The 27707-nt window shown below is 44.0% G+C and overlaps 1 protein-coding gene across 4 annotated transcripts in view; it reads right to left on the bottom strand.

The window, feature by feature from the left end:
* The window catches only part of LOC106587064 (serine/threonine-protein kinase BRSK2), a 200425-nt gene that overhangs the window by 92546 nt on the left and 80172 nt on the right, over positions 1-27707 (bottom strand). For all 4 annotated transcript variants that reach the window (XM_014174956.2, XM_014174958.2, XM_014174960.2 and 1 more), the window contains exon 2: positions 12255-12349. In XM_014174956.2, coding sequence (XP_014030431.1) covers positions 12255-12349 — 95 coding nt within the window. The remainder of the gene's footprint in view (positions 1-12254; positions 12350-27707) is intronic.

The following is a 27707-nucleotide window of genomic DNA, read 5'->3' as shown; positions in this document are numbered from 1 at the left end:
GTGTGCTTGGACCATGTTAGTTTGTTAGTAATGTGGACACCAAGGAACTTCAAGCTCTCAACCTGCTCCACTGCAGCCCCATCGATGAGAATGGGGGCGTGCTCGGTCCCCTTTTTCCTGTAGTCCACAATAATCTCCTTTGTCTTGATCACGTTGAGGGAGAGGTTGTTGTCCTGGCACCACATGGCCAGGTCTCTGACCTCCTCCCTATAGGCTGTCTCGTTGTTGTCGGTGATCAGGCAGGTTACCTTAGTGTTCTTGGGCACAGGCACTATGGTGCTTCACGGAGTCGGTACAAACATGTTGGTATTACAGACTCAGACAGGGAGAGGTTGAAAATGTCAGTGAAGACACTTGCTAGTTGGTCAGCGCATGCTCGCAGTACATGTCCTGGTAATCTGTCTGGCCCTGCGGCCTTGTGAATGTTGACCTGTCTAAAGGTCTTACTCACATCGGCTGTGGAGAGCGTGATCACACTGTCTTCCGGTATAGCTGGTGCTCTCATGCATGTTTCAGTGTTATTTGCCTCGAAGCCAGCATGGAAGTAGTTCAGCTCGTCTGGTAGTCTTGTGTCACTGGGCAGCTCTTACTCCTGTATTGATGCTTTGCCTGTTTGATGGTTCATCGGAGGGCATTGCGGGATTTCTTATAAGCTTCCAGGTTAGAGTCCCGCTCCTTGAAAGTGGCAGCTCTAGACTTTAGCTCAGTGTGGATGATGCCTGTAATCCATGGCGTCTGGTTGGGGTATGTACGTACGGTCACTGTGGGTCATCGATGCACTTATTGATGAAGCCAATGACAGATGTGGTGTAATCCTCAATGCCATTGGAGGAATCCCGGAACATATTCCAGTCTGTGCTAGAAAAACAGTCCTGTAGCTTAGCATCTGCTTCATCTGACCACGTTTTTATTGATCTAGTCACTGGTGCTTCCAGCTTTAATTTTTGCTTGTAAGCAGGAATCAGGAGGATGGAATTATGGCCAGATTTGCCAAATGGAGGGTGAGGGAGAGCTTTGTATGCATCTCTGTGTGTGGAGTATAGGTGGTCCAGAGTTATTTTCCCTCTGGTTGCACATTTAACATGCTGATAGAAATTTGGTAAAACTGTTTCCCTGCATTAAAGTCTCCGGCTACTAGGAGCGCCGCCTCTGGGTGAGCGTTTTCTTGTTTGCTTATGGCAGAATACAGCTCATTCAATGCTATCTTAGTGCCAGCCTCTGACTGTGGTGGTATGTAAACATCTACAAAGAGTACAGATGAAAACACTCTCGGTAGGCAGCGTGGTCTACAGCTTATCATGAGAAACTCTACCTCAGGCGAGCAATAGCTCGACACTTCCTTAGATATCGTGCACCAGCTGTTGTTTACAAAAATAAATAGACCGCCGCCCCTTGTCTTACCAGATGCCGCTGTTCTATCCTGCCGGTACATCGTTTAACCAGCCAGCTGTATGTTGATGTTGTCGTCATTCAGCCACAACTTTGTGACGCATAAGATGTTACAGTTTTTAATGTCCCTGTTGGTAGTTAATCTTAAGCGTAACTCGGCGATTTTATTGTCCAAAGATTGCACATTTGCTTGCAGAATTGAGGGAAGTGGAGGTTTATTCGATCGCCTTCCCAGCAGGCAGCCCGACCTCCAGCCTCTCTTTCTCCGCCTCCTCTTCACGCAGATCACGGGGCTCGAGGCCTGTTCCCGAGGGAGCCGTATATCCTGCACCTTGGGCTCATCAGTGTCGTGAAAGAAGAACAAGGATTCTGCTAGTCCGTGGTGAGTAATCGCTGTCCTGATGTCTAGAAGTTATTTTCGTTCACAAGAGACGGTAGCGGCAACATTATGTACAAAATGAGTAAAAAAATAAGTTACAAACAACGCAGATAAACAAACAAAAAAACACAATCGGTTGAGGGCACGTCAAAAACACAATCGTTGAGGGTAAAACGTCTGCCTTCTGCTCCGGCGCCATTTTAGGGTCTCTCCATTAACACCAATGGTCTCACTTATCTCAGGGATTTAGCTACTGTGTCTATGCATTAACTCTGAGGGATTAACACAGGTTCATTATCACCAACACAAAGTCATTAAGAAAAAAATCCATATGCAAAACTAGACACAGATATGCAAAACCATACACAATGCACTCTCATACACATTACAGGGATACATATGAATGAACGCATAATGGTACGCACAAAAATATGTGGAGCCTCACTCTCCCTTTCTCTAATTATTTCTCTCTCTCTCTCGCTCGCTCTCTTACACTCACACATGCACACACACATGAACACACACACATACACACGAACACACACACATACACTCCAATCAGTGTCTCACATGTGTTAATAGATCGGTAATGCTTAGGCTCTTCCTCTCTCCCACTAGCAGTGTTCTGAGCACTGGGATCAATGGAAAATTCTTCCACAGGAAGTCTGTAATCTCCCTAACACAGCCCACCAACTCCCTCTTCATGAAATGTGCATTTGCACACACACGCACACAGAAACACACGTGCGCACACACACACACACACACACACACCATAAACGAGGGCACTGTATGGAGAGGTTTTCGTCAACTGATGTTGCTGTCATACTGAACCCATGAGCGAGCTCAGCTCACCCATCCATTCACCATCTCCACAGAGGGACCTGGTCCTGAACAGCTGTGCGTCTGCTGCAGTATCATTCCTCAGTGTGTGTGTTTGTTTGTCTTCATCTTGTCTCAAGAGGACCACAATGGAAATAAGTCCCAGACTTTATTGTGTGTTATCCTCAATGATTTTACTCATGTGCATGTGTGGCTTTTTCAAGTTCTATGTGTGCTTGTTTTTTTTAAATGGTCGAATTAATAAACTAAACTAAAACTAAACTTTGTGTTTGTGTGTGTGTGCCTGTGTGTGTATTGGCATGTGGTCAGAGGATACACAGAGCCCTGTAATAAAACTAGTGAGGATCTCTAGAGATTAAAGATACACTGAGAACCAGTGATGTGTTCATTAGTAAGGACTACTAACGATGTAGTATGTATGATGTAGGTGGGTTGAGAGACAAGATGGATGAAAGCCTTCCTCCTGAGTTACAGAATAATTGAGATGTGGTGTCAATGGCTCTGCTCTTTCAGAGAAGTCTTCTACAGTGTGATAGACAATGACTAAGGTCATACGCTGAAGAGTGTGTGGGTTCAAGGTGAGTCAATAGCACCTTCACAGATCCTCAACACCATACATCATTGAATCAAACAAGCTGCTCCTCGGTCGACACAGTGTGAATGAACCAGATAATCCTACAGGCTATCCTACGGCAGAGGATTACACACGCACACCCTCTCTCTCGCTCACACAAAGATGTCCAAGGAAGGCCAAACTGACTGACATTCATCTCTCTGCATCCTCTGAAAGTTACTCAGGGGTAAACACACACAACACACAAGCACCCGCACACACACACACGCACACACACACACACACACACACGTCCAATAATCACACCATCCGGCCTCTCCTGACCAATCAATGGCCTAGCTCTGCGTGGGCTGAGCATTCTTAATGAATTATAAGGATTGATTTGGGAGCCGCTTGTTCGCAGCTCTTCCAAATCCCACTTTAATTGAAATGCAATACGGAGCTCAGGGCCATGGAGAGGGACGTCAATTGGAACATTCTCTCAGAAATCAAACCACCATCTGTTGCTGTGATAACGAGGACTGTGTCCGAAAACGTTACGAGCTGTCAAATCCTTGCTTCCTCAGTTCTTGTTTCCTCAATTTGTCTCAAAGCACATTGGAGGAGAGGATCCAAGGTCCCTCCCCTGGACCTCCTTCTCCAATGAGCTTTGAGAGGACAGCCTACTGTAGGAGTAGAGAGAGAATGAGAGAGGGGATGGGATGTTTGACTGTTTTTAGTTTTGAAGGAGCCTGAATGAGTCTGGAGCTGAGAACTGTAAGCAGAGTCGTGCTGTGTTGGCGTAATGTGAGTTGGCTGGAGGATGTTCTGCGTACACATTGGGAATACTGGGTAATTGATGCAGTCACGCCACACTCATTCAGATAGGAGACCACCATATTATGATTGTCACTACATAGTGTCATGTTTAACAATTACTTATTAATTACTTAAAGTTGATTTGAGGATTGGATTGAATTGAGTACCTCGTTGAAAGCTTTAGATTGTTTATTAGTAACAATGGTTTGACTCGTATGTTTCCATCTAGTTTCCAATCAAAGCGTATCTATGCAAATACTGTATATGAAATAAAAAAGACTCATAGAGTTAGTCTGCACTCTGTAACTCCAAGGTCTCCTCGTGGTATGTAAATGATAACTAGCCAGGGCTGGGGAGAGAGCATATGAAGGCCATTCATTCTCATATGAGAGTTCTGGAGGTGACGGGCTGAGAAATAGCTAGCTGAGCGTCTCCCCTGTTCCCAGCTGCAATGATGATGACTACATTACACAGAATACATTATAGCATAATCATACAGCGAGAGAGCAAGAAAAATAGAGAAAAATAGAAAGAAATAGAGGGGGGGGGGGTTCAGAGAGATAGAGAAAGATGGGGAGAGAAAGCACGAGAGAGAGAGAGAGGAGAGAGAGAGAGTTCCAAAGGAATAGAGACATTGTAAATGCCATAAGACATTTGAAATGACTCCAGTCCTTTGGAATTTTTGTGTTTATTTCACTTTTGTTTATTATCTATTTCACTTACTTTGGCAATGTAAACACGTTTCCATGCCAATAAAGCCTTTCAAATTGAATTTAATTGAGGAAGAGAGAGAGAGACAGAGAGAGAGAGAGAGAGAGAGAGAGAGAGAGAGAGAGAGAGAGAGAGAGAGAGAGAGCAAGAAAGAGAGAGAGAGAGAGAGAGAGAGAAAGAGAGAAGGGGAAGTGATGGTGCTGTCATGGCGATGTCAGGGTAAGCAGATTAAGGTCAGCTGTGATTCATCAAGAAAGGGCAGATGCTCTCTCTGTGGCGGATTGCAATCTGTATTCTTTAATTTTATCCCCCTTTTTCTCTTTAGCCTCCTCACCCGGTAACACCCCCCTCCACCAGCGCCATCTCTCTCGCTCTCAAGGGCTCAAACATAGACACGCACAAGCATGCTCGCACACATGTATACACGCACGCACAAACACGATATAGACTCACTAAGCTGTAAATGCATATAAACAGTCACATACATACGCACACACAAACACACACACAGTGTGTAAAAAAAGTACTCAGTAGTATCAACACAATTAACTAAGTATGGACACCATTAACCTGTTGGGTCTAGGGGGCAGCATTTGCACGTCTGGATAAAAAAAATGTACCCGATTTAATCTGGTTACTAATCCTACCCAGTAACTAGAATATGCATATACTTATTATATATGGATAGAAAACACTCTAAAGTTTCCAAAACTGTTTGAATGGTGTCTGTGAGTATAACAGAACTCATTTGGCAGGCAAAACCCTGAGACATTTTCTGACAGGAAGTGGATACCTGATGTGTTGTATTGACATTTAAACCTCTCCCATTGAAAAACACAGGGGTTTAGGAATATTTTGGCACTTCCTATTGCTTCCACTAGATGTCACCAGCCTTTACAAAGTGTTTTGAGTCTTCTGGAGGGAGATCTGACCGAACAAGAGCCATGGAACGGTGATGTCCCATTAGACACCTGGCGCGCTACTTCATGTTGGGTACCCTCGTTCCAATACGTTATAAAAGGCTATGCATTCGTCCACCTTGAATATTATTCATGTTCTGGTTAAAAAGGCCCTAATGATTTATGCTATACAACGTTTGACATGTTTGAACGAACGGAAATATATTTTTTCCCCTCGTTCATGACGAGAAGTCCGGCTGGCTTACATCATGTGCTAACGAGACGGAGATTTTTGGACATAAATGATGAGCTTTTTTGAACAAAACTACATTCGTTATGGACCTGTGATACCTGGAAGTGACATCTGATGAAGAGAATCAAAGGTAATGGATTATTTACATAGTATTTTCGATTTTAGATCTCCCCAACATGACGTCTAGTCTGTATCGCAACGCGTATTTTTCTGGGCACAGTGCTCAGATTATTGCAAAGTGTGATTTCCCAGTAAGGTTATTTTTAAATCTGGCAAGTTGATTGCGTTCAAAAGATGTAAATCTATAATTCTTTAAATGACAATATAATATTTTACCAATGTTTTCTAATTTTAATTATTTAATTTGTGACGCTGACTTGACTGCCGGTTATTGGAGGGAAACGATTTCCTCAACATCAATGCCATAGTAAAACGCTGTTTTTGTATATAAATATGAACTTGATAGAACTAAAAATGCATGCATTGTCTAACATAATGTCCTAGGAGTGTCATCTGATGGAGATTGTAAAAGGTTAGTGTATCATTTTAGCTGGTTTTATGGTTTTGGTGACCCTGTCTTTGAATTGACAAAACATTACACACAACTCTTGTAAATGTACTGTCCTAACATACTCTAAATTTATGCTTTCGCCGTAAAACCTTTTTGAAATCGTAAAACGTGGTTAGATTAAGGAGATGTTTATCTTTCAAATGGTGTAACATAGTTGTATTTTTGAAAAATTTGAATTTTGACATTTATTTGGATTCAAATTTGCCGCTCTTGAAATGCACCTGCTGTTGATGGAGTGCACCACAGGTGGCACGCTAGCGTCCCACCTAGCCCCAAGAGGTTAACTAAGTCAGCCACTCGTTGAGAGCAGAGATGAAATGATTCTAGTCAAGCAAGAGACGTTAAGACCAAGATCAAGAAAACCTCGACAGTGGCTTCTCCTATTAAACTCAGCAAAAAAACAAATGTCCTCTCACTGTCAACTGCGTTTATTTTCAGCAAACTTAACATGTGTAAATATTTGTATGAACATAACAAGATTCAACAACTGAGACATAAACTGAACAAGTTCCACAGACATGTGACTAACAGAAATGGAATAATGTGTCCATGAACAAAGGGGGTAAAAAAAAGGTAACAGTCAGTATCTGGTGTGGCCATCAGCTGCATTAACTTCTGCAGTGCATCTCCTCCTCATGGACTGCACCAGATTTGCCAGTTCTTGCTGTGAGATGTTACCCCACTCTTCCACCAAGGCACCTGCAAGTTCCCAGACATTTCTGGGGGGGGAATGGCCCTAGCCCTCACCCTCCAATCCAACAGGTCCCAGACGTGCTCAATGGGATTGAGATCCGGGCTCTTCGCTGGCCATGGCAGAACACTGACATTCCTGTCTTGCAGGAAATCACGCACAGAACGAGCAGTATGGCTGGTGGCATTGTCATGGTGGAGGGTCATGTCAGGATGAACCTGCAGGAAGGGTACCACATGAGGGAGGAGGATGTCTTCCCTGTAACACACAGCATTGAGATTGCCTGCAATGACAACAATCTCAGTCCGATGATCCTGTGACTCACCGCCCCCAGACCATGACGGACCCTCCACCTCCAAATAGATCCCGCTCCAGAGTACATGCCTCGGTGTAACAGTCATTCCTTCGACGATAAACGCGAATCCAACCATCACTCCCGGTGAGACAAAACCGCGACTCGTCAGTGAAGAGCACTTTTTGCCAGTCCTGTCTGGTCCAGCAACGGTGGGTTTGTGCCCATAGGCGACGTTGTTGCCGGTGATGTCTGGTGAGGACCTGCCTTACAACAGGCCTACAAGCCCTCCGTCCAGCCTCTCTCAGCCTATTGCGGACAGCCTGAGCACTGATGGAGGGATTGTGCGTTCCTGGTGTAACTCGGCAGTTGTTGTTGCTATCCTGTACCTGTCCCGCAGGTGTGATGTTCGAATGTACCGATCCTGTGCAGGTGTTGTTACACGTGGTCTGACACTGCGAGGACGATCAGCTGTCTGTCCTGTTTCCCTGTAGCGCTGTCTTAGGCGTCTCACAGTACGGACATTGCAATTTATTGCCTTGGCAACATCCTCAGTCCTCATGCCTCCTTGCCTAAGGCATGTTCACGCAGATAAGCAGGGACCCTGGGCATCTTTCTTTTGGTATTTTTCAGAGTCAGTAGAAAGTCCTCTTTAGTGTCCTAAGTTTTCATAACTGTGACCTTAATTGCCTACCGTCTGTAAGCTGTTAGTGTCTTAACGACCGTTCCACAGGTGCATGTTCATTAATTGTTTATGGTTCATTGAACAAGCATGGGAAACTGTGTTTGAACCCTTTACAATGAAGACCTGTGAAGTTATTTGGATTTTTATGAATTATCTTTGAAAGACAGGGTCCTGAAAAAGGGACGTTTATTTTTTTGCTGAGTTTATATTTTACACATAACCCCCCCCCCCCCCGTCTCACAACCAATTTCCTGCCATCATGACATATTTTCTACACTTATCTGGTCTCACCAGGAGGTCCTCTAACAGCCGCTAGCCCCCCTCTCCTCATCCCTGCCACCATCCCTCCATTCGCCACACTCCATCCACCCCTACCACCTTGACTGTCTCCCTCTCCCTCCCTCCCATCTCCACCATCTCCCTGGCTTACAAATGCTAAATGTTCCCTTAGGACTAAATTCTGGATGCCATACCCCTTGCTGAGCCTGGGACGACACACACACAGGCGCACACACACACACACAAACACACACACCCACACACACACACTCACAGACATAAAATACAATTCACACTGTACAGTGTGCCTGTGCCCACACACGTGTGTTGTACATCAATGGACATCAATGGACATCCACACCTCTGTGTATGTTCTAACCCCACAGCTTGTGTCACTGTAGGAGAAGTGAAGATTCATTATACAACAAGATCTCACGGTCTCACTTCAGTATTCAATATTTGTCCAGGCGGGTGTGGATAAACATCTATGGGTGACGTTAAAGTAGGTAAGGGTTAAGGCTGTATCACATCCGGCCGTGATTGGGAGTCCCATAGATGGCGCACAATAGGCCCAGCGTTGTCCTGGTTTGGCCGGTGTAGGCTGTCATTGTGAAATAAGAATTTACTTACTTGCCTAGTTAAATAAAGGTAAAATAAAAACAATTTCAATAAGGTTTGGGATAGGGTTCAAACCAAAAAAACTTGACAGTTAAGTTTAGGCATTAATTCGGAGTGATTAAGGTAAGGGTTAAGGTTTGGGAAAGGGTTCAAACTGAAAAAAAGAAAAACTAAAAACAAGTGCCCAGAACTGGGATTGAACCCACAATCCTCAGAGTTGTAGCTCACATTTTAAACCCTTCCTCTATCCCCATCTACAACACCCTAACGCGAGTCTACTAGATGGTAACAAGCACTCGCGTTGCACCTAGTGGATGATATTGACATTGCATGCATGCACAAGGCATCTCCCGACGTCCCTGGGGACCTGGAAAAACGTACTGCAGTGGATTTGGTGTGACCTGGCTGCATTATAGTATAGCTATATCCATAGAGCAGAGTAGGAAGTTGTAATATGGAGTGAGATTAGATGATTGTAAATATATAGAACATGTGACTACAGTTATGTTGTATCATTTCCAATGATTCTCACTCGATATTCTTAGTCTAAATGCCAGGGATGACATCATTAACACAGGAGGGTGCTGGAGAGGATGTAGGTGGTGTACTCTGGCTCTGCAACCTCTCGTCTCCTCCGGTCTCTAAATGTCAAGTCGCTGGTCTGTGTGTGCTCAGACTGACTTCAGCAGTCTAGGACCACACGCACACATACGCAAAATGCAGAAACACATGCAAATGCCATGCTAATACTGCTACAGAAGCCAGAGAGAGATGGAGAGAGATGAGTGAGACAAACAAAGAGGAAGGAGGGATGGAGAACAGTGTTAGTCCCAACATGAGAGAGAGTAGACAAGAAATAGGTTTTGTCTTTCATTTTCGATGAAGGGAGAGAAGGAAAATAAGTTAGAGACCAGGGGAGTACGGAATGAGGGGTAGAAAGACATGCGCACGTGTACGCGTGCACACACACACACACACACACACACAATAACAAACTGAAAAGATGAAAAAACAGATCTAGTGTACCTGCGGCAACAGCCTTTTAAACAAAGAAACACATCAGGATTCAGGAGTACACTTTGCGTTGAAAATCAAACCTTTTGAAAATGCCAAAGTACGAATGAGTTTTGAGGCGAGACAACAGAGGAAGGGAATATGTTTTAAACATGTTGTTGTCCCGGAGTGCGCGTGTGGTGTGTTGTCTGGTGGATCTGCATTGTGTAGGGGGAAAGACAGACGGCCAATAACTCATGCTGGGAAGACGTCATTTTCTCCCCTCCCCTTTTCAAAGCCAATCACTCCCTGTTCCTATGACAACACGCCCCTCAGATGTTGAGACTGGCAGAGTAGAGAGAGAGAGAAAGAGAGAGAGAGAAATATATATATATATAGTGAGAGAGAGCGAGAGAGAGAGAGAGAGAGAGAAAGAGAGGAAAGAAAGATTTGAACACATTTGAAATATAAAGCCTGATAGAATGAGGGAAAATGTGTAATTCAACTCAAACTAACTTCAGACACACACACACACACACACACACACACACACACACACACACACACACACACACACACACACACACACACACACACACACCCTAATCAGAGTTAACGACCCATTACCCAACCAAACCAAGGCCGTGGAAATGAAGAGTGAGAGGGTTAAAGTGTTTGAGTAGGCCTGATGGGTGGAGTAATGGTCCCCTCTTTTCTCCCATTCTCTCCATCCCACTTGTTCTCTCATTAGGCTGAAAAAACAACATCAGCGGAAAGGAGAGGCAGCAGCTCTGAAATGGCCCGTTTAGCTGACTGCTGCCATGCTAACTGCACACACACACACACACACTGTACACACTGTACACACACCGTACACACCATATGAGAGGGCAAGAGTGTGTTTGCACTTTCACAAATTATTTCATATATTTTTTATTTACAATATTACTGTATACACACACACACACACACACACACACACACACACACACACACACACACACACACACACACACACACACACTCACATCTTACCAAACTCCACTCTTTCTTTCCACTGCCTTGGTTAGTGCACAGTGCACACACGCATGTGCACAGCAACCTAGACACTCCTGCGCAGACTGACAAACCACACACATGTTTAACTGCCCTACTGAGGGGTGACCATGGGAATGAGGGAAAGTAAAGCATGTGCTTTGTCAACAGAAAATCTCCCCCATTCCTAGTGGGCCCACTGGAGTCATGATATTTAGTCCACACACACACACACACACACACACACACACACACACACACACACACACACACACACACACACACACACACACACACACACACACACACACACACACCAGCCAGGGTGTTTTTTATTAAGAACATTTGTCACCCATGGCTGCCTGTAACCCTTTCTCTATGCGGTGGACAAAGCAGTGTGATAGTGCCAAGCACCACACTAACCTCCTGCACTGGTACACCATCTATCTCACTCTATTGAAGTGTTGGCACTACTGAAGTGTGTGTGTGTGTGTGTGTGTGTGTGTGTGTGTGTGTGTGTGTGTGTGTGTGTGTGTGTGTGTGTGTGTGTGTGTGTGTGTGTGTGTGCCAGCGTTCGTGCGTGCTAAGTGTGTCATGATGATCTCATCCTGTGCGTGTGTGTGGTGTGTGCGTGTGTGCATGTGAGAGCACATACAGCATGCTGTACGTATGTGCTGCACCCCATTCAAATGTAATCTGCCCACGATCCAATTACATCCCAATGAGATGCTTCAGCGTGTTTTCCTGAGATAGAGAATATGCTGCATCCCATGAAGGGTAATTATACTAGATCAGATTAAGGCCTGCTCCATTCTCCTAACTCCCATGGTATACTCCACCATAAGGGCTTATTATTGCAGAGAAGCAAAGTCTAGTCTGGCTATTGATGAGGACTGGTCTAATGAAGAAATGCAGAATAAGTTGCTCAACATATGTTGTCAGTCTTAGGCCCCAATACTCACACACTGACACAAAGATGCACACAGAAACACACACACACACACACACACACACACACACACACACACACACACACACACACACATACACCGAGACACATACACCGAGACACAAAGATAAAGAGCTATGAAAGGTTAGGAGGGCATATCTTTTACCGCAGGACAACACGCTACTCTCTCTACTACAGTAACAGGAAGTCATATTACCCTCTTTTACTACACTAACAACAACAAAGGCCTTATGGCTCTCCATTGTAACATGTAGTGTCATGCCCCTGGTCTTACCTTCATGAGGACAGACTCGCTGAGTTTCTCCCTGTTGACGATCTTGACGGCCACTTTCTGACACGTGACACAGTGGATTCCCAGCTTCACCAGGCCTGAAACACACACATTAGCAAATAGTGTGTCAAACACACACACACACACACGCGCGCACACACGCACACACACACACAGCAAAAAAACGTCAAACACATAATAAACGCAACACAGGAAGAGTGTGTTAGTTAAACCCCACATCTGAAACAGACACGGACACAGACACACACATGCACACGTGCGCAAACAAACACACACACACACACAAAGCAAAGAGGGTCAAACACAGAGTAGCTGAATGAGTAGGCCTGTCTTGTTCAAACCAGTTGTATCAGGTGTTTTTGTGCCGGGCTGAAACACACAATGACTCCGGGTACAGAGTTACCTTTGCCTTGTGTATCGAACAAAGTCCCACTGAAGGGAACCAGAGTGAATGTCATTGAGTAGGGAGTGTCAGTGAGTACACTAAAGCCTTAGAGCGTTGGGCCAGTAACCGAAAGGTTGCTGGATCGAATCCACGAGCTGACAAGGTAAAGAAAATCTGTCCTTCTGCCCCTGAGCAAGGCAGTTAACCCAATGTTCCCCGGGCGATTAAGGCAGCCCCCCATCACCACTGATTCAGAGGGGTTGGGTTAAATGCGGAAGACATTTCAGTTGAAGGCATTCAGTTATACAACTGACTAGGTATCCCCCCTTTCCTGGTCATCTCCCTCAGATAAAGAATACACACACATACAGACGAAGAGAGAGAGCATCGGTCAGGCCACAACAACTCTATATAATAGAAAACATCCCTCAAAGCTCCTCATAAAAACCACTGTATCAAGCCACCCGAGGCCAACGTCTCCCATCTCGCCATTGTGCATCGCAAAGTAAATGTCAACTTCTATATAAACAGCAACATGAAAGAATCAATGCAGAGAAAGCAATGGCTTTATTTTATGACACACACCCACACACAATGGCGACATCCATATTTTTCAAAGAGCTGCCGCTGGGGATAGGGTGTCACTTTCTACTAAAAGGTCTGTGTCTAAACACCACCAGATACTGCATATCCACCGTTTTTATTACCTGGCCTACATTTCAGAGGAGATGTACATATCCTACATTTGACTGGTGATTTCCCCATGGGTTTCCCCAAAGGGGCGAGGAAACTGGGAAACCGGGGCCTTAAGCACCAGTGGCTTTGAGCCAAGATGGCAGCCTCAGGGCTCTTTTATGTTAGGCAGTTAGAGCTGGAATGGAATCCTGGACGACATTCACAATGTGCCATTGATCTTGCTGTCAGCGGAGCTCGGGGACTGCTGCTCGATTGCCTGGCCAACATGGGTTAGAGACCCCAGCAACCACTTTACAACAGGTAATGAATATTTGATATTGATGTAATTGCCTCGAATAGATTGTGTGTGTGTGTGTGTGTGTGTGTGTGTGTGTGTGTGTGTGTGTGTGTGTGTGTGTGTGTGTGTGTGTGTGTGTGTGTGTGTGTGTGTGTGTGTGTGTGTGTGTGTGTGTGTGTGTGTGTGTGTGTGTGTGTGTGTGGACCAGAAGTCCCCACAAGAATAGGAAACAAACAAAAATTTGACCAACTGGGGATATTTTGTTGGTCCCTACGAGGTCAAACACTATTTCTAGGGGGTTTAGGGTTAAGGTTAGAATTAGTGTTAGAATTATGTTAAGGGTTAGGAGCTCAGGTTAGTTTTAGTGTTAGGTTTAGGAGCTAAGGTTAGGTTTAGGGTTAGGGTCAAGGTTAGGTTTTTGGGTTAAGGTTAGGGTTAGGGTTAAGGTTAGGGTAAGGGTAATAGTACGGGTTAGGGTAAAAGTTAGGTTTAGGGTTGGGGTGAGGGAAAATAGGATTTTGAATGGGACTGAATTGTGTGTCTTCACAAGATTAGCGATACAAGACTGTGTGTGTGTGTGTGTGTGCGTGCGCGTGTGTGCGTGCGTGCATGTGCGCGCGTGTGACGGCACCAAAAGGCAAACACATTAGGAGTGTGAGTCAGTGAAAGAACAGGAAAATATAGGGAATACGGTGAAAGAGATTGGAGAATGAAAGAGAGATGACGTGTGCTCAGTGAAGCTGTGGGCGTTAAAGAGAGAGAGAAAGAGAGAGAGAGAGAGAGAGAGAGAGAGAGAGAGAGAGAGACTGAATCAGCCAGGCACATATTGTATTGTAACAAGCCAAATCCCATAAAAATATATATAACAGAATATACTAGTGATAACTGGATCCAAATGAAAGTAGAATGTGTAAAGTGTATAGATAGGCAGTAAAAGACAGAAGTGATCAACAGTCTCGTAATCCACCTCTGTTGTAACATTGTTGAGGTAAGGAAATATTCACTTCTGTTGTTGGCAGGATAAGAAGATGAGAGTGAGGGGAAGATGAGACATACTGCACAGGACAGAGAATGACTCAGTTTACATTTTACAATGAGCTAAATAGCAGTGAGAGTATGAGCTACTAAGTCAACTCCCCTGATGCTAAGCAAAGACTAGACTAAGACTAGAACACACACACACACACACACACACACACACACACACACACACACACACACACACACACACACACACACACACACACACACACATCTGACCAACGCAACTGAATTAGCAGCACAACCCCATTGATTTCTCCGCCCTCTAGCCTTCCCTGTGACGCCCCCATCCCTCCTTCGCCTGTTAAGATCAATACAACCCAAAGCCCCTCGAGGACGATGTCATCAAAACTCTCAAGGCTAGATGTCCAACCAGCCAAACCCTGAGGATCTCTAGTCCGAGAGCTGGGGATAGAACCTGGCTTGAATTCAATAACTGATTAATCGTCTAGCTATATCTCACTGCTTTAACTTCAGACAATACTAAATCCACTTACATGTGGAGTGGGATACATGTAAGCAGGTGGAAAATGAGGAGGCCCATCCATGCTAAACGTCCAGTGTGTCAATTAGGCGACTGTTGACATGTTCAATAGTTCCTGTGGGACAGGGTGTTTGGTTGCTGGGGTTCTGTAAGCGTATTGTGTACATGCAGACACACATCCACGCACACACATGTACACCCGTACAAATGTTTACACACGCACATACAGTGGATTCGGAAAGTACTCAGACCCCTTGACTTTTTCCACATTTTGTCACGTTACAGCCTTATTCTAAAATGGATGAAATTGCTTTTTTCCTCATCAATCTACACACAATACCCCATAATGACAAAGCAAAAACAGGTTTTTAGACATTTTTGCAAATGTATTAAAAATAAAAAACGGAAATATTACATTTACATAAGTTTTCAGACCCTTTACTCAGTACGTTGTTGAAGCACCTTTGGAAGTGATTACAGCCTCAAGTCTTGTGTATGACGCTACAAGCTTGTCACACCTGTATTTGGGGAGTTTCTCCCATTCTTCTCTGCAGATCCTCTCAAGCTCTGTCAGGTTTGATGGGGAGTGCCACAGCACAGCTATTTTCAGGTCTCTCTAGAGATGTTCGAACGAGTTCAAGTCCGGGCTCTGGCTGGGCCACTCAAGGACATTCAGAGACTTGTCCCGAAGCCACTCCTGAGTTGTCTTGGCGGGTTCCACTCTACCATATTGGCCTGATTGGTGGGTTCTTGGTTACCTCCCTGACCAAGGCCCTTTTCCCCCGATTGCTTAAGTTTGGCCCGGCAGCCAGCTCTAGGAAGAGTCTTGGTGGTTCCAAACTTCTTCCATTTAAGAATGATGGAGGCCACTGTGTTCTTGGGGACCTTCAATGCTGAAAGGTTTTGATACCCTTCTCCAGATCTGTGCCTCCACACAATTCTGTCTCAGAGCTATATGGACGATTCCTTCGACCTCAAGGCTTGGTTTTTGCTCTGACATGCACTGTGAACTGTGGGACCTTATATAGACAGGTGTGTGCCTTTCCAAATCATGTTCAATCAATTGAATTTACCACAGGTGGAAGTTTTAGAAACATCTCAATGATGATCAATGGCATTTCTAGTGTCATAGGAAAGGCTCTGAATAGTTGTGTAAACAAGGTATTTCTGCTTTTTATTTTTAACACATTTGCAAAAATGTGTCATTATGTGATATTTTGTGTAGATTGATTAGGGAAAATCATAGATTTTATCCATTCTAGAATAAGGCTGTAACATAACAAAATGTAGAAAAAGTCAAAGGGTCAGAATACGTTACGAATACACTGTATACAAACACTGTAGGCACGCAATCTTGCAATCCCACAGAAACACACACCAGTACACGTGTACACATGCACTACTGTATACACACATACACTGTAGGCACTATACTTGTGAACACATACACACACACACAAACATGTCTGCCTGGAGGGACGATGCTCTACGGATCAATGGTGAGAGGTCAGCTGTCAGGGAGGTCAAAGGGTGGGGTATGATCTGGTCATGACCTGTCACCTGACCTTTAACACTAACACATCTACATAACCAGCATGACACATCTGACAAATCTCATTACCAACTCAAACCAGGGGTTGGAACCTGTTCAGGGAGCAGAACAGAAAACCGGAAAATAACGCAATTTTTTGAGGAACAGAATCAGAACCAGGAACGAAAGTGATCTATACTGTTCCGGAAGAGAACCATTATTTTATAAGAATGGGAACCAGTTAATAACGTTCCTTTACGTTCTGGGCATTTTTTTCAGTCCCACAAAAAAACGGAACAAAGCCCTCCCTCTGTCACTCAGAAACGTATTCCAGTGTCTGTCTGCCAGCTGAAAATCTTTGCCAGTGTGTGTGCGTGTAGGCTACCTGCCCCATGTAGGCGACCTGTGTGTGCGTGAAGCCTACTGATTTCACAAGCGTGATTCAGAAATTAGGGAGAGATTTGTAATAACAGAAGAATGGATTAACGTTTTCAATACTAGTTAATTGAGGATACTAGAAGTTATTATGTTTCAAGTTGGATTTATTAACTACAAAAAGGTCAAATCAGTTTTTAATTCTGGTGCAGCTCTGCAGACACAAGCTTATTAGCTAGCTAGCTAGCTCTGGTCCAACATTAGCCAACTCTCTGAAATTCAAAGTTCCTCCATAAAAGCTTTGGTTCCAATCCCGGACTCAAACTGACACTAAAACACATTCATACACTTATGGGTTCAATTGCATGTTTCATATCAAATCCCATAAATCACTGCCTGTTGACTAGACTCATTAAATAGTACCCGCAAGACATCAGTCTCAACGTCAACAGTGAAGAGGCGACTAAGGGATGCTGGCCTTCTAGGTAGAGTGCAAAGAAAAAGCCATATCTCAGACTGGCCAATAAAAATAAAATATTAAGATAGGCAAAAGAACACAGACACCGGAAGGAGGAACTCTGCCTGAAATAGTAGTCATTTTGCTCAGTTGTGCACTGGGGCCTCCCACTCCTCTTTCTATTCTGGTTAGAGCCAAGTTGCCCTGTTCTATGAAGAGAGTAGTACACAGCGTTGTACGAGATCTTCAGTTTCTTGGCAATTTCTCGCATGGAATAGCCTTCATTTCTCAGAACAAGAGTAGACTGATGAGTTTCAGAAGAAAGTTCTTTGTTTCTGGGCATTTGGAGCCTGTAATTAAACCCACAAATGCTGATACTCCAGATACTCAACGAGTCTAAAGAAGGCCAGTTGTATTGATTCTTTAATCAGAACAACAGTTTTCAGCTGTGCTAACATAATTGCAAAAGGGTTTTCTAATGATCAATTAGCCTTTTAAAATGATTAACTTGGATTAGCTAACACAACATGCCATTGGAACACAGGAATCATGGTTGCTGACAATGGGCCTCTGTATGCCTATGTAGATATTCCATAAAAATCTGCCGTTTCCAGCTACAGTAGTCATTTACAACATTAACAATGTCTACACTGTACAGTCCTGGCCAAAGGTTTTGAGAATGACACAAATATACATTTTCACAAAGTTTGCTGCTTCAGTGTCTTTAGATATTTTTGTCAGATGTTACTATGGAATACTGAAGTATAATTACAATTACATAAGTGTCAAAGGCTTATACTGACAATTACATGATGTTGATTCAAAGAGTAAATATTTGCAGTGTTGACCCTTCTTTTTCAAGACCTCTGCAATCCGCCCTGGCATGCTGTCAATTAACTTCTGGGCCACATCCTGACTGATGGTGGCCCATTCTTGCATAATCAATGCTTGGAGTTTGTCAGAATTTGTGTGGTTTTGTTTGTCCACCCGCCTCTTGAAGATTGACCACAAGTTCTCAATAGGATTAAGGTCTGGGGAGTTTCCTTGCCATGGACCCAAAATATCGATGTTTTGTTCCCCGAGCCACTTCATCATGCTGGAAAAGGCTTTGTTCATCTCAACCAAACTGTTCCTGGATGGTTGGGAGAAGTTGTTCTCGGAGGATGTGTTGGTACCATTCTTTATTCATGGCTGTGTTCTTAGGCAAAAGCTGAGAAGCAACCCCCACACATGAATGGTGTCAGGATGCTTTACTATTGGCATGACACAGGACTGATGGTTGCGCTCAACTTGTATTCTCCGGACTAGCTTTTTTCCGGATGCCCCAAACAATCGTAAAGGGGATTCATCAGAGAAAATGACTTTACCCCAGTCCTCAGCAGTCCAATCCCTGTACCTTTTGCAGAATATCAGTATGTCCCTGATGTTTTTCCTGGAGAGAAGTGGCTTCTTTGCTGCCCTTCTTGACACCAGGCCATCCTCCAAAAGTCTTTGCCTCACTGTGCGTGCAGATGCACTCACACCTGCCTGCTGCCATTCCTGAGCAAGCTCTGTACTGGTGGTGCCCCGATCCCGCAGCTGAATCAACTTTAGGAGACGGTCCTGGCACTTGCTGGACTTTCTTGGGCGCCCTGAAGCCTTTTTCACAACAATTGAACCGCTCTCCTTGAAGTTTTTGATGATCCGATAAATGGTTAATTTAGGTGCAATCTTACTGGCAGCAATATCCTTGCCTGTGAAGCTCTTTTTGTGCAAAGCAATGATGACAGCACGTGTTTCCTTGCAGGTAATCATGGTTGACAGAGGAAGAACAATGATTCCAAGCACCACCCTCCTTTTGAAGCTTCCAGTCTGTTATTCGAACTCAATCAGCATGACAGAGTGATCTCCAGCCTTGTCCTCGTCAACACTCACACCTGTGTTAACGAGAGAATCACTGACATGATGTCAGCTGGTCCTTTTGTGGCAGGGCTGAAATGCAGTAGAATTTTTTGGGGGGATTCAGTTCATTTGCATTGCAAAGAGGGACTTTGCAATTAATTGCAATTCATCTGATCACTCTTTATAACATTCTGGAGTATATGTAAATTGCCATCATACAAACTGAGGCAGCAGACTTTGTGAAAATTAATATTTGTGTCATTCTCAAAACTTTTGGCCACGACTGTATTTCTGATCAATTTGATGTTATTTTAATGGACCAAAAAAATTGCTTTTCTTACAAGAACATTTCTAAGTGGCCCCAAACTTTTGAACGGTAATGTATTTTATCATATTTACTAACAAAGGTAATATGATTTCTGACTGACTATAATAAGGCATTCATAGCGAGTTTAAAGTTGAAAGCGATCGTATGCAGTTACTGTGAGTCTACCGAGTATTAACTAGAGCTATCATAACTATAGAGGCATCAGTTCTAAGGACACAATGCTATGAGTCATCTCTTTACAGGCTCTGCTATATTTTACCAAAAGATAATATTTTCAATGAAGTACTGTTGTTCGAAGCCTATGGCCTAGGGGTGCAGTTTACCACCCACACACTAGTGCGTACTCGGTAGTGGAGTCCACAGTCGAGTGGCTACTCTTCTGCACCACTTCAGGCTGCTATTTTTAAACAGCAGTCGACAGAGTGCAAAGCACAGCAAACAGCAGCTGCACGGAAATGCCTTTCTGCCTCCTCCAGAACTTGGGTTGATGATGAACATCAATGCAGTTTGGGAGTTTTCTCAGCGACTTTGACTCAGTTTAGGAAAAAATAAGGCAAGTTCAAACATGCATGCAAGCATGTGATCAACTATTTCAGATGTCAGGAGGATAGAACATCACAACAACTGAGTGTGTGTGTGTTCATGTGCATACATGCGTACGTGCATGTGTCTGTGAGTGTGTGTGTGTGTGTGTGTGTGTGTGTGTGTGTGTGTGTGTGTGTGTGTGTGTGTGTGTGTGTGTGTGTGTGTGTGTGTGTGTGTGTGTGTCTGTGCGCGTGCGTGCGTGCGTGTGTGTGTGTTGTGATGGAGTTTCCTCCAGAAGGGAAGCATCTGTAGCTGTCACAGGATGATTGATGACAGCTCTGAATATCTGAAATATGCATTAGTCCTGCCACAGATGGAATTTGTATATTGGCCTATTTACATCCCATTATACAGACAAGGTGTTACACAAACCTATGCAAACACACACACACACAAGACTTCTCTTATCACCAAGTATTCACAACTCTTGACATTTTACACATTTTGTTGTGTTACAAAGTGGGATTTAAATGGATTTAATTGTTGTTTTTGGTCAACGATCTGCACAAAATACTCTGTAATGTCAAAGTGGAAGAAAAAAATCTGACATCTGTCAACCCCAAGTCAATACATGTTAGAATCACTTTTGGCAGCGATTATAGTTGTAAGTCTTTCTGTGTCTCTAAGAGCGTTGCACACACACTTCATGTCTTGTGAAATCTGTTGTGAAGGTATTGTAATGTTTTTAAAATTGTATAACTGCCTTAATTTTGCTGGACCCCAGGAAGAGTAGCATAATAAATACAAACACAAATACACCTGGATTGTACAATATTAGCACATATTCTTTTTAAAATCCTTCAAGCTCTGTCAAGTTGGTTGTCGATCATTGCTAAGCAGCCATTTTCAAGTCTCACCATATATTTTCAAGCCGATTCAAGTCAAAACTGTAACTAGGCCACTCAGGAACATTCAATGTTGTTTTGGTAAGCAACTCAAGTGTACATTTGGCCTTGTGTTTTAGGTTATTGCGAATTTGTCTCCCAGCGCCTGTTGGAAAACAGACTGAACCAGGTTTCCTTTTGGATTTTGCCTGTGCTTACCTCTATTCTGTTTATTTTTATCCTAAAAAAACTCCCTAGTCCTTGTCGATGACAAGCACACCCATAACATGATGCAGCCACCACCATACTTGAAAATATGAAGAGTCGTACACAGTGATGTGTTGTGTTGGATTAGCTCCAAACATAACGCTTTTTATAATGCTTATAGTTAATTTCTTTTGCCACATTTTTTTGCAGTTTTACTTTAGTGCCTTATTGCAAACAGGATGCATGTTTTGGAATATGTTTTATTCTGTACAGACTCAATTAGCAAATCCCTGACCTCTCCGGCAACTGAGTTAGGAAGGACACCTGTATCTTTGTAGTGACTAGGTGTATTGATACACCATCCAAAGTGTAATTAATAACTTCACCATGCTCAAAGGGATATTCAATGTATTTTTTTACCCATCTACCTATAGGTGCCCTTCTTTGTGAGGCATTGGAAAACCTACCTGATCTTTATGGTTGATTCTGTGTTTGAAATTCACGACTCGACTGAGGGACCTTACAGATAATTGTATGTGTGGGGTACAGAGATGAGGTAGTCATTCAAACATCATTTTTAAACACTATTATTTTACAGAGTGAGTTCATGCAACTTATGACTTGTTAAGCACATTTGTGACTCCCCACCCGGATCCGGTCTTATGTAGCAAAATTAGAATTTCATTTTTTTTTACATTGGATAAAAGTAGAGAATCAGAGCTACAAAATGGTATATCATACACAGCATTTCTGAGGAACAATGGGAAAGTAATTCTACTTTGAAAGTTGATACACTTGCAAACTCACATTTGAGAAAAGGGCCTTTGAATGTTTTGGTACCTACTAGAAAGCTCTCCTTTGTCTACACCCATTCAGCATTATTCACCCCCTCTTAAGCCAGCCCCACCCACCTCTTTAAAGATTCACATGAGACCATGTGCTAAAGACTAAAAGTGGTAGTAGCCTACAATAAGAAAAAATTCCAGGTAAACAGAAAGTGTCCAGATAAAAATATTTTATATTAGATGATGCTTACCCAGATACACTTGTCTAAATTGATGGGTCATGTGAAAGAAATGATATAACCCCCAGCCACATCCAGTGGTGGAAATTGACTAAATTGTCTTACTCGAAAAAAGTCCTTATATTAAAACAGAGGGCACAATTGTATCTAAAAAAAAGATATGTTTTATTGACGGATAGCTATCGACACAATGTACTTAAGTGGTGGACACTTGACACGGTCACATGATATTGTTGTGGTATGTCACAAAATCATGTTACGACCACACATATCAATATTCATTTTATATATCAATATTTTGCTAAGTCTTGCTAAGTGGATGGGTCTCTACAGAAGGTGTGAACGGTACAGCCAAATGGTTACTTACATAGTAGCAATATCAGAAATAGATAGTGTCAATATAAATAAAATATACAGTATGTACAAGAACAACATCAATAACGATATCAGTGATACGCGAGGTAGTTACATGCATACAATCAGGAGTAAAGTGGCTGAGCAACAGGATAAAAAAATAGCAGCAATGTATGGCGTGTGTGTTAGTAGAGAGTCATGTGAATAGAGGCAATGCAGATAGTGCTGAGGAAGGGTCTGTCCAAACCACGCATGAACGAGGGAATCTACAGTGGCTTGTGAAAGTATTGACCCCCCTTGGCATTTCTATTTTGTTGCCTTACAACTTGGAATTAAAATGGCTTTTTGGGAGTTTGTATCATTTGATTTACACAACATGCCTACCACTTTGAAAATGCAAAATATTTCTTCTTGTGAAACAAACAAGAAATAAGACAAAAGAAACAGAAAACTTGAGCGTGCATAACTATTCACCCCCCCAAAGTCAATACTTTGTAGATCCACCTTTTGCAGCAAATACAGCTGCAAGTCTCTTGGGGTACGTCTCAATAAGCTTGGCACATCTAGACACTGGGATGTTTGCACATTCTTCAAGGCAAAACTGCTCCAACTCCTTCAAGTTGGATGGATTCCGCTGGTGTACGGCAATCTTTATACCACAGATTCTCAATTGGATTGAGGTCTGGGCTTTGACTAGGCCATTCCAAGACATTTACATGTTTCCTCTTAAAACCACTTAAGTGTTGCTTTAGCAGTATGCTTAGGGTCATTGTCCTGCTGAAAGGTGAACCTCGGTCCCAGTCTCAAATCTCTGGAAGACTGAAACAGGTTTTCCTCAAGAATTTCCCTGTATTTAGAGCCATCCATCATTCCTTCAATTCTGACCAGTTTCCCAGTCTCTGACGATTAAAAACATCCAAACAACATGATGCTGCCACCACCATGCTTCACTGTGGGGATGGTGTTCTCGGAGTGATGAGAAGTGTTGGGTTAGCGCCAGACATAGCTTTTTCCTTAATGGCCAAAAAGCTCAATTTTAGTCTCATCTGACCAGAGTACCTTCTTCCATATGTTTGGAGAGTCTCCCACATGCCTTTTTGCGAACACCAAATGTGTTTGCTTATTTTTTTCTTTAAGCAATGTATTTTTTCTGGCCACTCTTCCATAAAGTCCAGCTCTGTGGAGTGTACGACTTAAAGTTGTCCTTTGGACAGATACTCCAATCTCCACTGTGGAGCTTTGCAGCTTCTTCAGGGTTATCTTTGGTCACTTTGTTGCGTCTCTGATTAATGCCCTCCTTACCTCGTCTGTGAGTTTTGGTGGGCGGGCCTCTCTTGGCAGGTTTGTTGTGGTGCCATATTCTTTCCATTTTTTAATAATAGATTTAATGGTGCTCCATGGGATGTTGAAAGTTTCAGATATCTTTTTCTAATTATGTGACTTCTGAAGGTAATTGGTTGCACCAGATCTTATTTATGGGCTTCATATCAAAGTGGGTGAATACATATGCACGCACCACTTTTCATTTTTTTGTTTTTTATAATTTTTTGAAACAAGTTATTTTTTTCATTTCACTTCACCAATTTGGACCATTTTGTGTATGTCCAGTACATGAAATCCAAATAAAAATCAATTTAAATTACAGGTTTTAATGCAACAAAATAGGAAAAACACCAAGGGGGATGAATACTTTTGCAAGGCACTGTATATTCGGAAAGCCTGTTTCTATCCTGCCCTTGACTTTGGTGCAGGGCATGTGATGTCCATAGCCTCTTTTTCACAAAACTCCCTGATCTTGTCAAAAAGATAGTTTGTCTAGCGGTGTCCAGTCCAGGTGGTGCTTTTACAGGCAGACCATTTATGGGAGGAAGGATGTCAGCGTTGCGCAGCAGCTGAAACCTGGTCCCAACAGTCCGAACACTCCTTGGCGACAACACCAGGCTCCAGAGCATCGAAGCTGTAAAACAGGGAATAAGAAAAAATCTGAAGACATTACAACCCTGCACAACATCAATTCACCTCCCACGTTTAGATAAGAATGACCTCATACAAAGAAAATATTTTTTTACCCTTAGTGCTGGAACTGCTTGATCTGTGGCAGCGGCCTGAAGTACGGAGTCAGGTGTTGTTGTCAGCCATAGCTTTCCACCTGCACTGTACCATCCTCCAGTCCAACCAACTGTGGGATGTTGACCCCTGTCACAGTGCTGTCCTTCACAACACCAGCAATATCAGACAAAGTATTCACTCTGGTCTTTCTGAAGCGCTGCTTGATGAGGCCAAAGCATGAGTCAGGGGCAAACTTGGTGTGGCCTGTGATCAGGAAGTGAAGGTCCAGATTCTGGTGGAGCTTGTGATTGGTCCACCAGGCACAATACCAGAGCACAAACTAGTTCTTGTTTTGGCCACTGCAGTTATCACAACTCAGGTCCACACGTGTTTTCCCAACTCCGTAGTTCGTGAAGCAATGGTGCATGTAGTTGATGACTTGCCTGCTGCCTTTGGTTGCTTGGGCCAGCTCTCTTTTTGATGACTGTATGACTGGTGGATTAGAGTCAGCCGTGTTCTACTGATTAATGCTGAAAGACAAATTCCAGATACAAATATTTCAACATTATTATACAATAGATGTGAAATGGCATTCTGAGATAACATCACTACATACAGTTCATACAGGTAATGTTAGCTACTGTAGCTAGCCAGCCATCTAACGCCAGCTGGCTAGCTAACAGCAAGCTTTAACTAGCAATACAAACCAATTGTCATAGCTTGCTAAAGTTAACCAATAAGTTCAATGTTAGCTAGCCACCATTAGGCTATAACTAGCAATATGAAATGGCATTCTGAGAAAACATCACTAACGTTACACACATTTCATACACATAAGTTAATGTTAGCTAGCAAGCCAGACATTTAACCTCAGCTAACGTTAGCTAGCTAACAGCAAGCTTTGACTTGGGATCTTTTGTTTAGACATGTCACGTTAACGTTAGGTAGCTAGCTAGAAAATGAACTCTAATCCCAAATCATAGAGTAACGTTACTAGCAATACAAACCGATTGTCATAGCAAGCTAAAGTTAACCAAATAATGTTAGGTTCATTGTTAGTTAGCAAGCCAGCCATCAAACTCCAGCTGGCTAGCTAACAGCAAGCTTTAGCTTGCAATCAAAATAACTTTCTGTCAAAATTAGAAATGTACAATATCTGAATCTGTAGCTAGATTCTTACCTGTGTACATGGATGAAAGCTTCATGGCAGACTGCAGCCCCTTTTATAATACATCCTGTGTTGTTTCCTTTAAGTTTGCACAGCTTGTTTGGCTCGTTGTGTTCCACTGATTTCAAAAAGTGTTATGAAATGAGAGGGAGTCAGCATTGCATGGCATGATCATCCAGAAAGTAGTCCATCTGTCAGGCGGTGGGTGTAGCTGGTGCATGAAGTCAGGCGCAGGAGAGCAGAGATGAGTGAACAACGCACTTTACTAGAGAAAATAGCACAAAGTAACAAAACCAATGTGCGAACAATAATGGTTGCCATACAACACGGGTGAACACAAACCAGCCGTAAACGTACCGGCCCTAACAAAAAACAAACACACACAAAGACATGGGGGAAACAGAGGGTTAAAGACATGACCAGTAATTGGAAAATGAAAACTGGATCGGCGATGGCTATAAGACCAGCGACGTCGACCACCGAGCGCCGCCCGAACAAGGAGAGGAACCAACTTCGGCGGAAGTCGTGACAGTACCCCCCCTCGACGTGCGGTTCCAGCAGCGCACCGACGCTGGCCTCGGGGACGACCCGGAGGGCGAGGCGCAGGGCGATCCGGACGGAGACGGTGGAACTCCAGCAGCATTGAAGGGTCCAACACATCCTCCACCGGAACCCAGCATCTCTCCTCCGGACCGTACCCCTCCCACTCCGCGAGGTACTGAAGGCGCATTGCCTGACGCCTCGAGTCCAGTATAGATCGAACTGAATATGCCGGGGCCCCCTCGATGTCCAGAGGGGGCGGAGGAACCTCCCGCACCTCAGACTCCTGGAGCGGACCAGCCACCACCGGCCTGAGGAGAGACACATGGAACGAGGGGCTAATACGGTAATCGGGGGGAAGCTGTAACCTGTAACATACCTCGTTCAGTCTCCTCAGGACTTTAAATGGCCCCACAAACCGCGGACCGAGCTTCCGGCAGGGCAGGCGGAGGGGCAGGTTTTGGGTCGAGAGCTAGACCAGGTCCCTCACTGCGGTGACGGTCTGCGCTGGATTTCTGGCGCAGCACGGCCCGCTGAAGCCGGCGTCCCATGTCTCCTCCGTGCGCCTGAACCAGTCGTCCACCGCAGGAGCCTCGATCTGGCTCTGATGCCAAGGTGCCAGAACCGGCTGGTACCCCAGTACGCACTGGAAGGGGGAGAGGTTGGTTGAGGAGTGGAGGAGCGAGTTCTGGGCCATCTCTGCCCAGGGCACGAACGCCGCCCACTCCCCCGTCCGGTCCTGGCAATAAGACCTCAGAAACCTACCCACATCCTGGTTCACTCTCTCCACCTGCCCGTTACTCTCGGGTGAAAACCCGAGGTAAGGCTGACCAAGATGCGCAGACTTTCCATGAACGCCCTCCAGACCCTCGACGTGAACTGGGGACCCCGATCAGACACTATATCCTCAGGCACCTGGTAGTGCCAGAAGACGTGTGTAAACAGGGCCAACGCAGTCTGTAGGGCCATAGGGAGACCGGGCAAAAGGAGGAGACGACAGGACTTAGAAAAACGATCCACAACGACCAGGATCGTGGTGTTACCCTGTGAGGGAGTAAGATCGGTCAGGAAATCTACCGACAGGTGCGACCACGGCTGTTGTGGAACAGGTAAGGGTTGTAACTTACCTCTGGGCAGGTGCCTAGGAGCCTTGCACTGGGCGCACACCGAGCAGGAGGAAACATAAACCCTCACATCCTTAGCCAAAGTGGGCCACCAGTACTTCCCAC

The sequence above is a fragment of the Salmo salar genome, chromosome ssa26, assembly GCF_905237065.1.
Source record: "Salmo salar chromosome ssa26, Ssal_v3.1, whole genome shotgun sequence".
In the NCBI taxonomy this organism is placed as follows: Eukaryota; Metazoa; Chordata; class Actinopteri; order Salmoniformes; family Salmonidae; genus Salmo; species Salmo salar.
The sequence above is the reverse complement of the archived record's forward strand: the minus strand, read 5'-3'. Positions and strand labels throughout refer to the sequence as shown.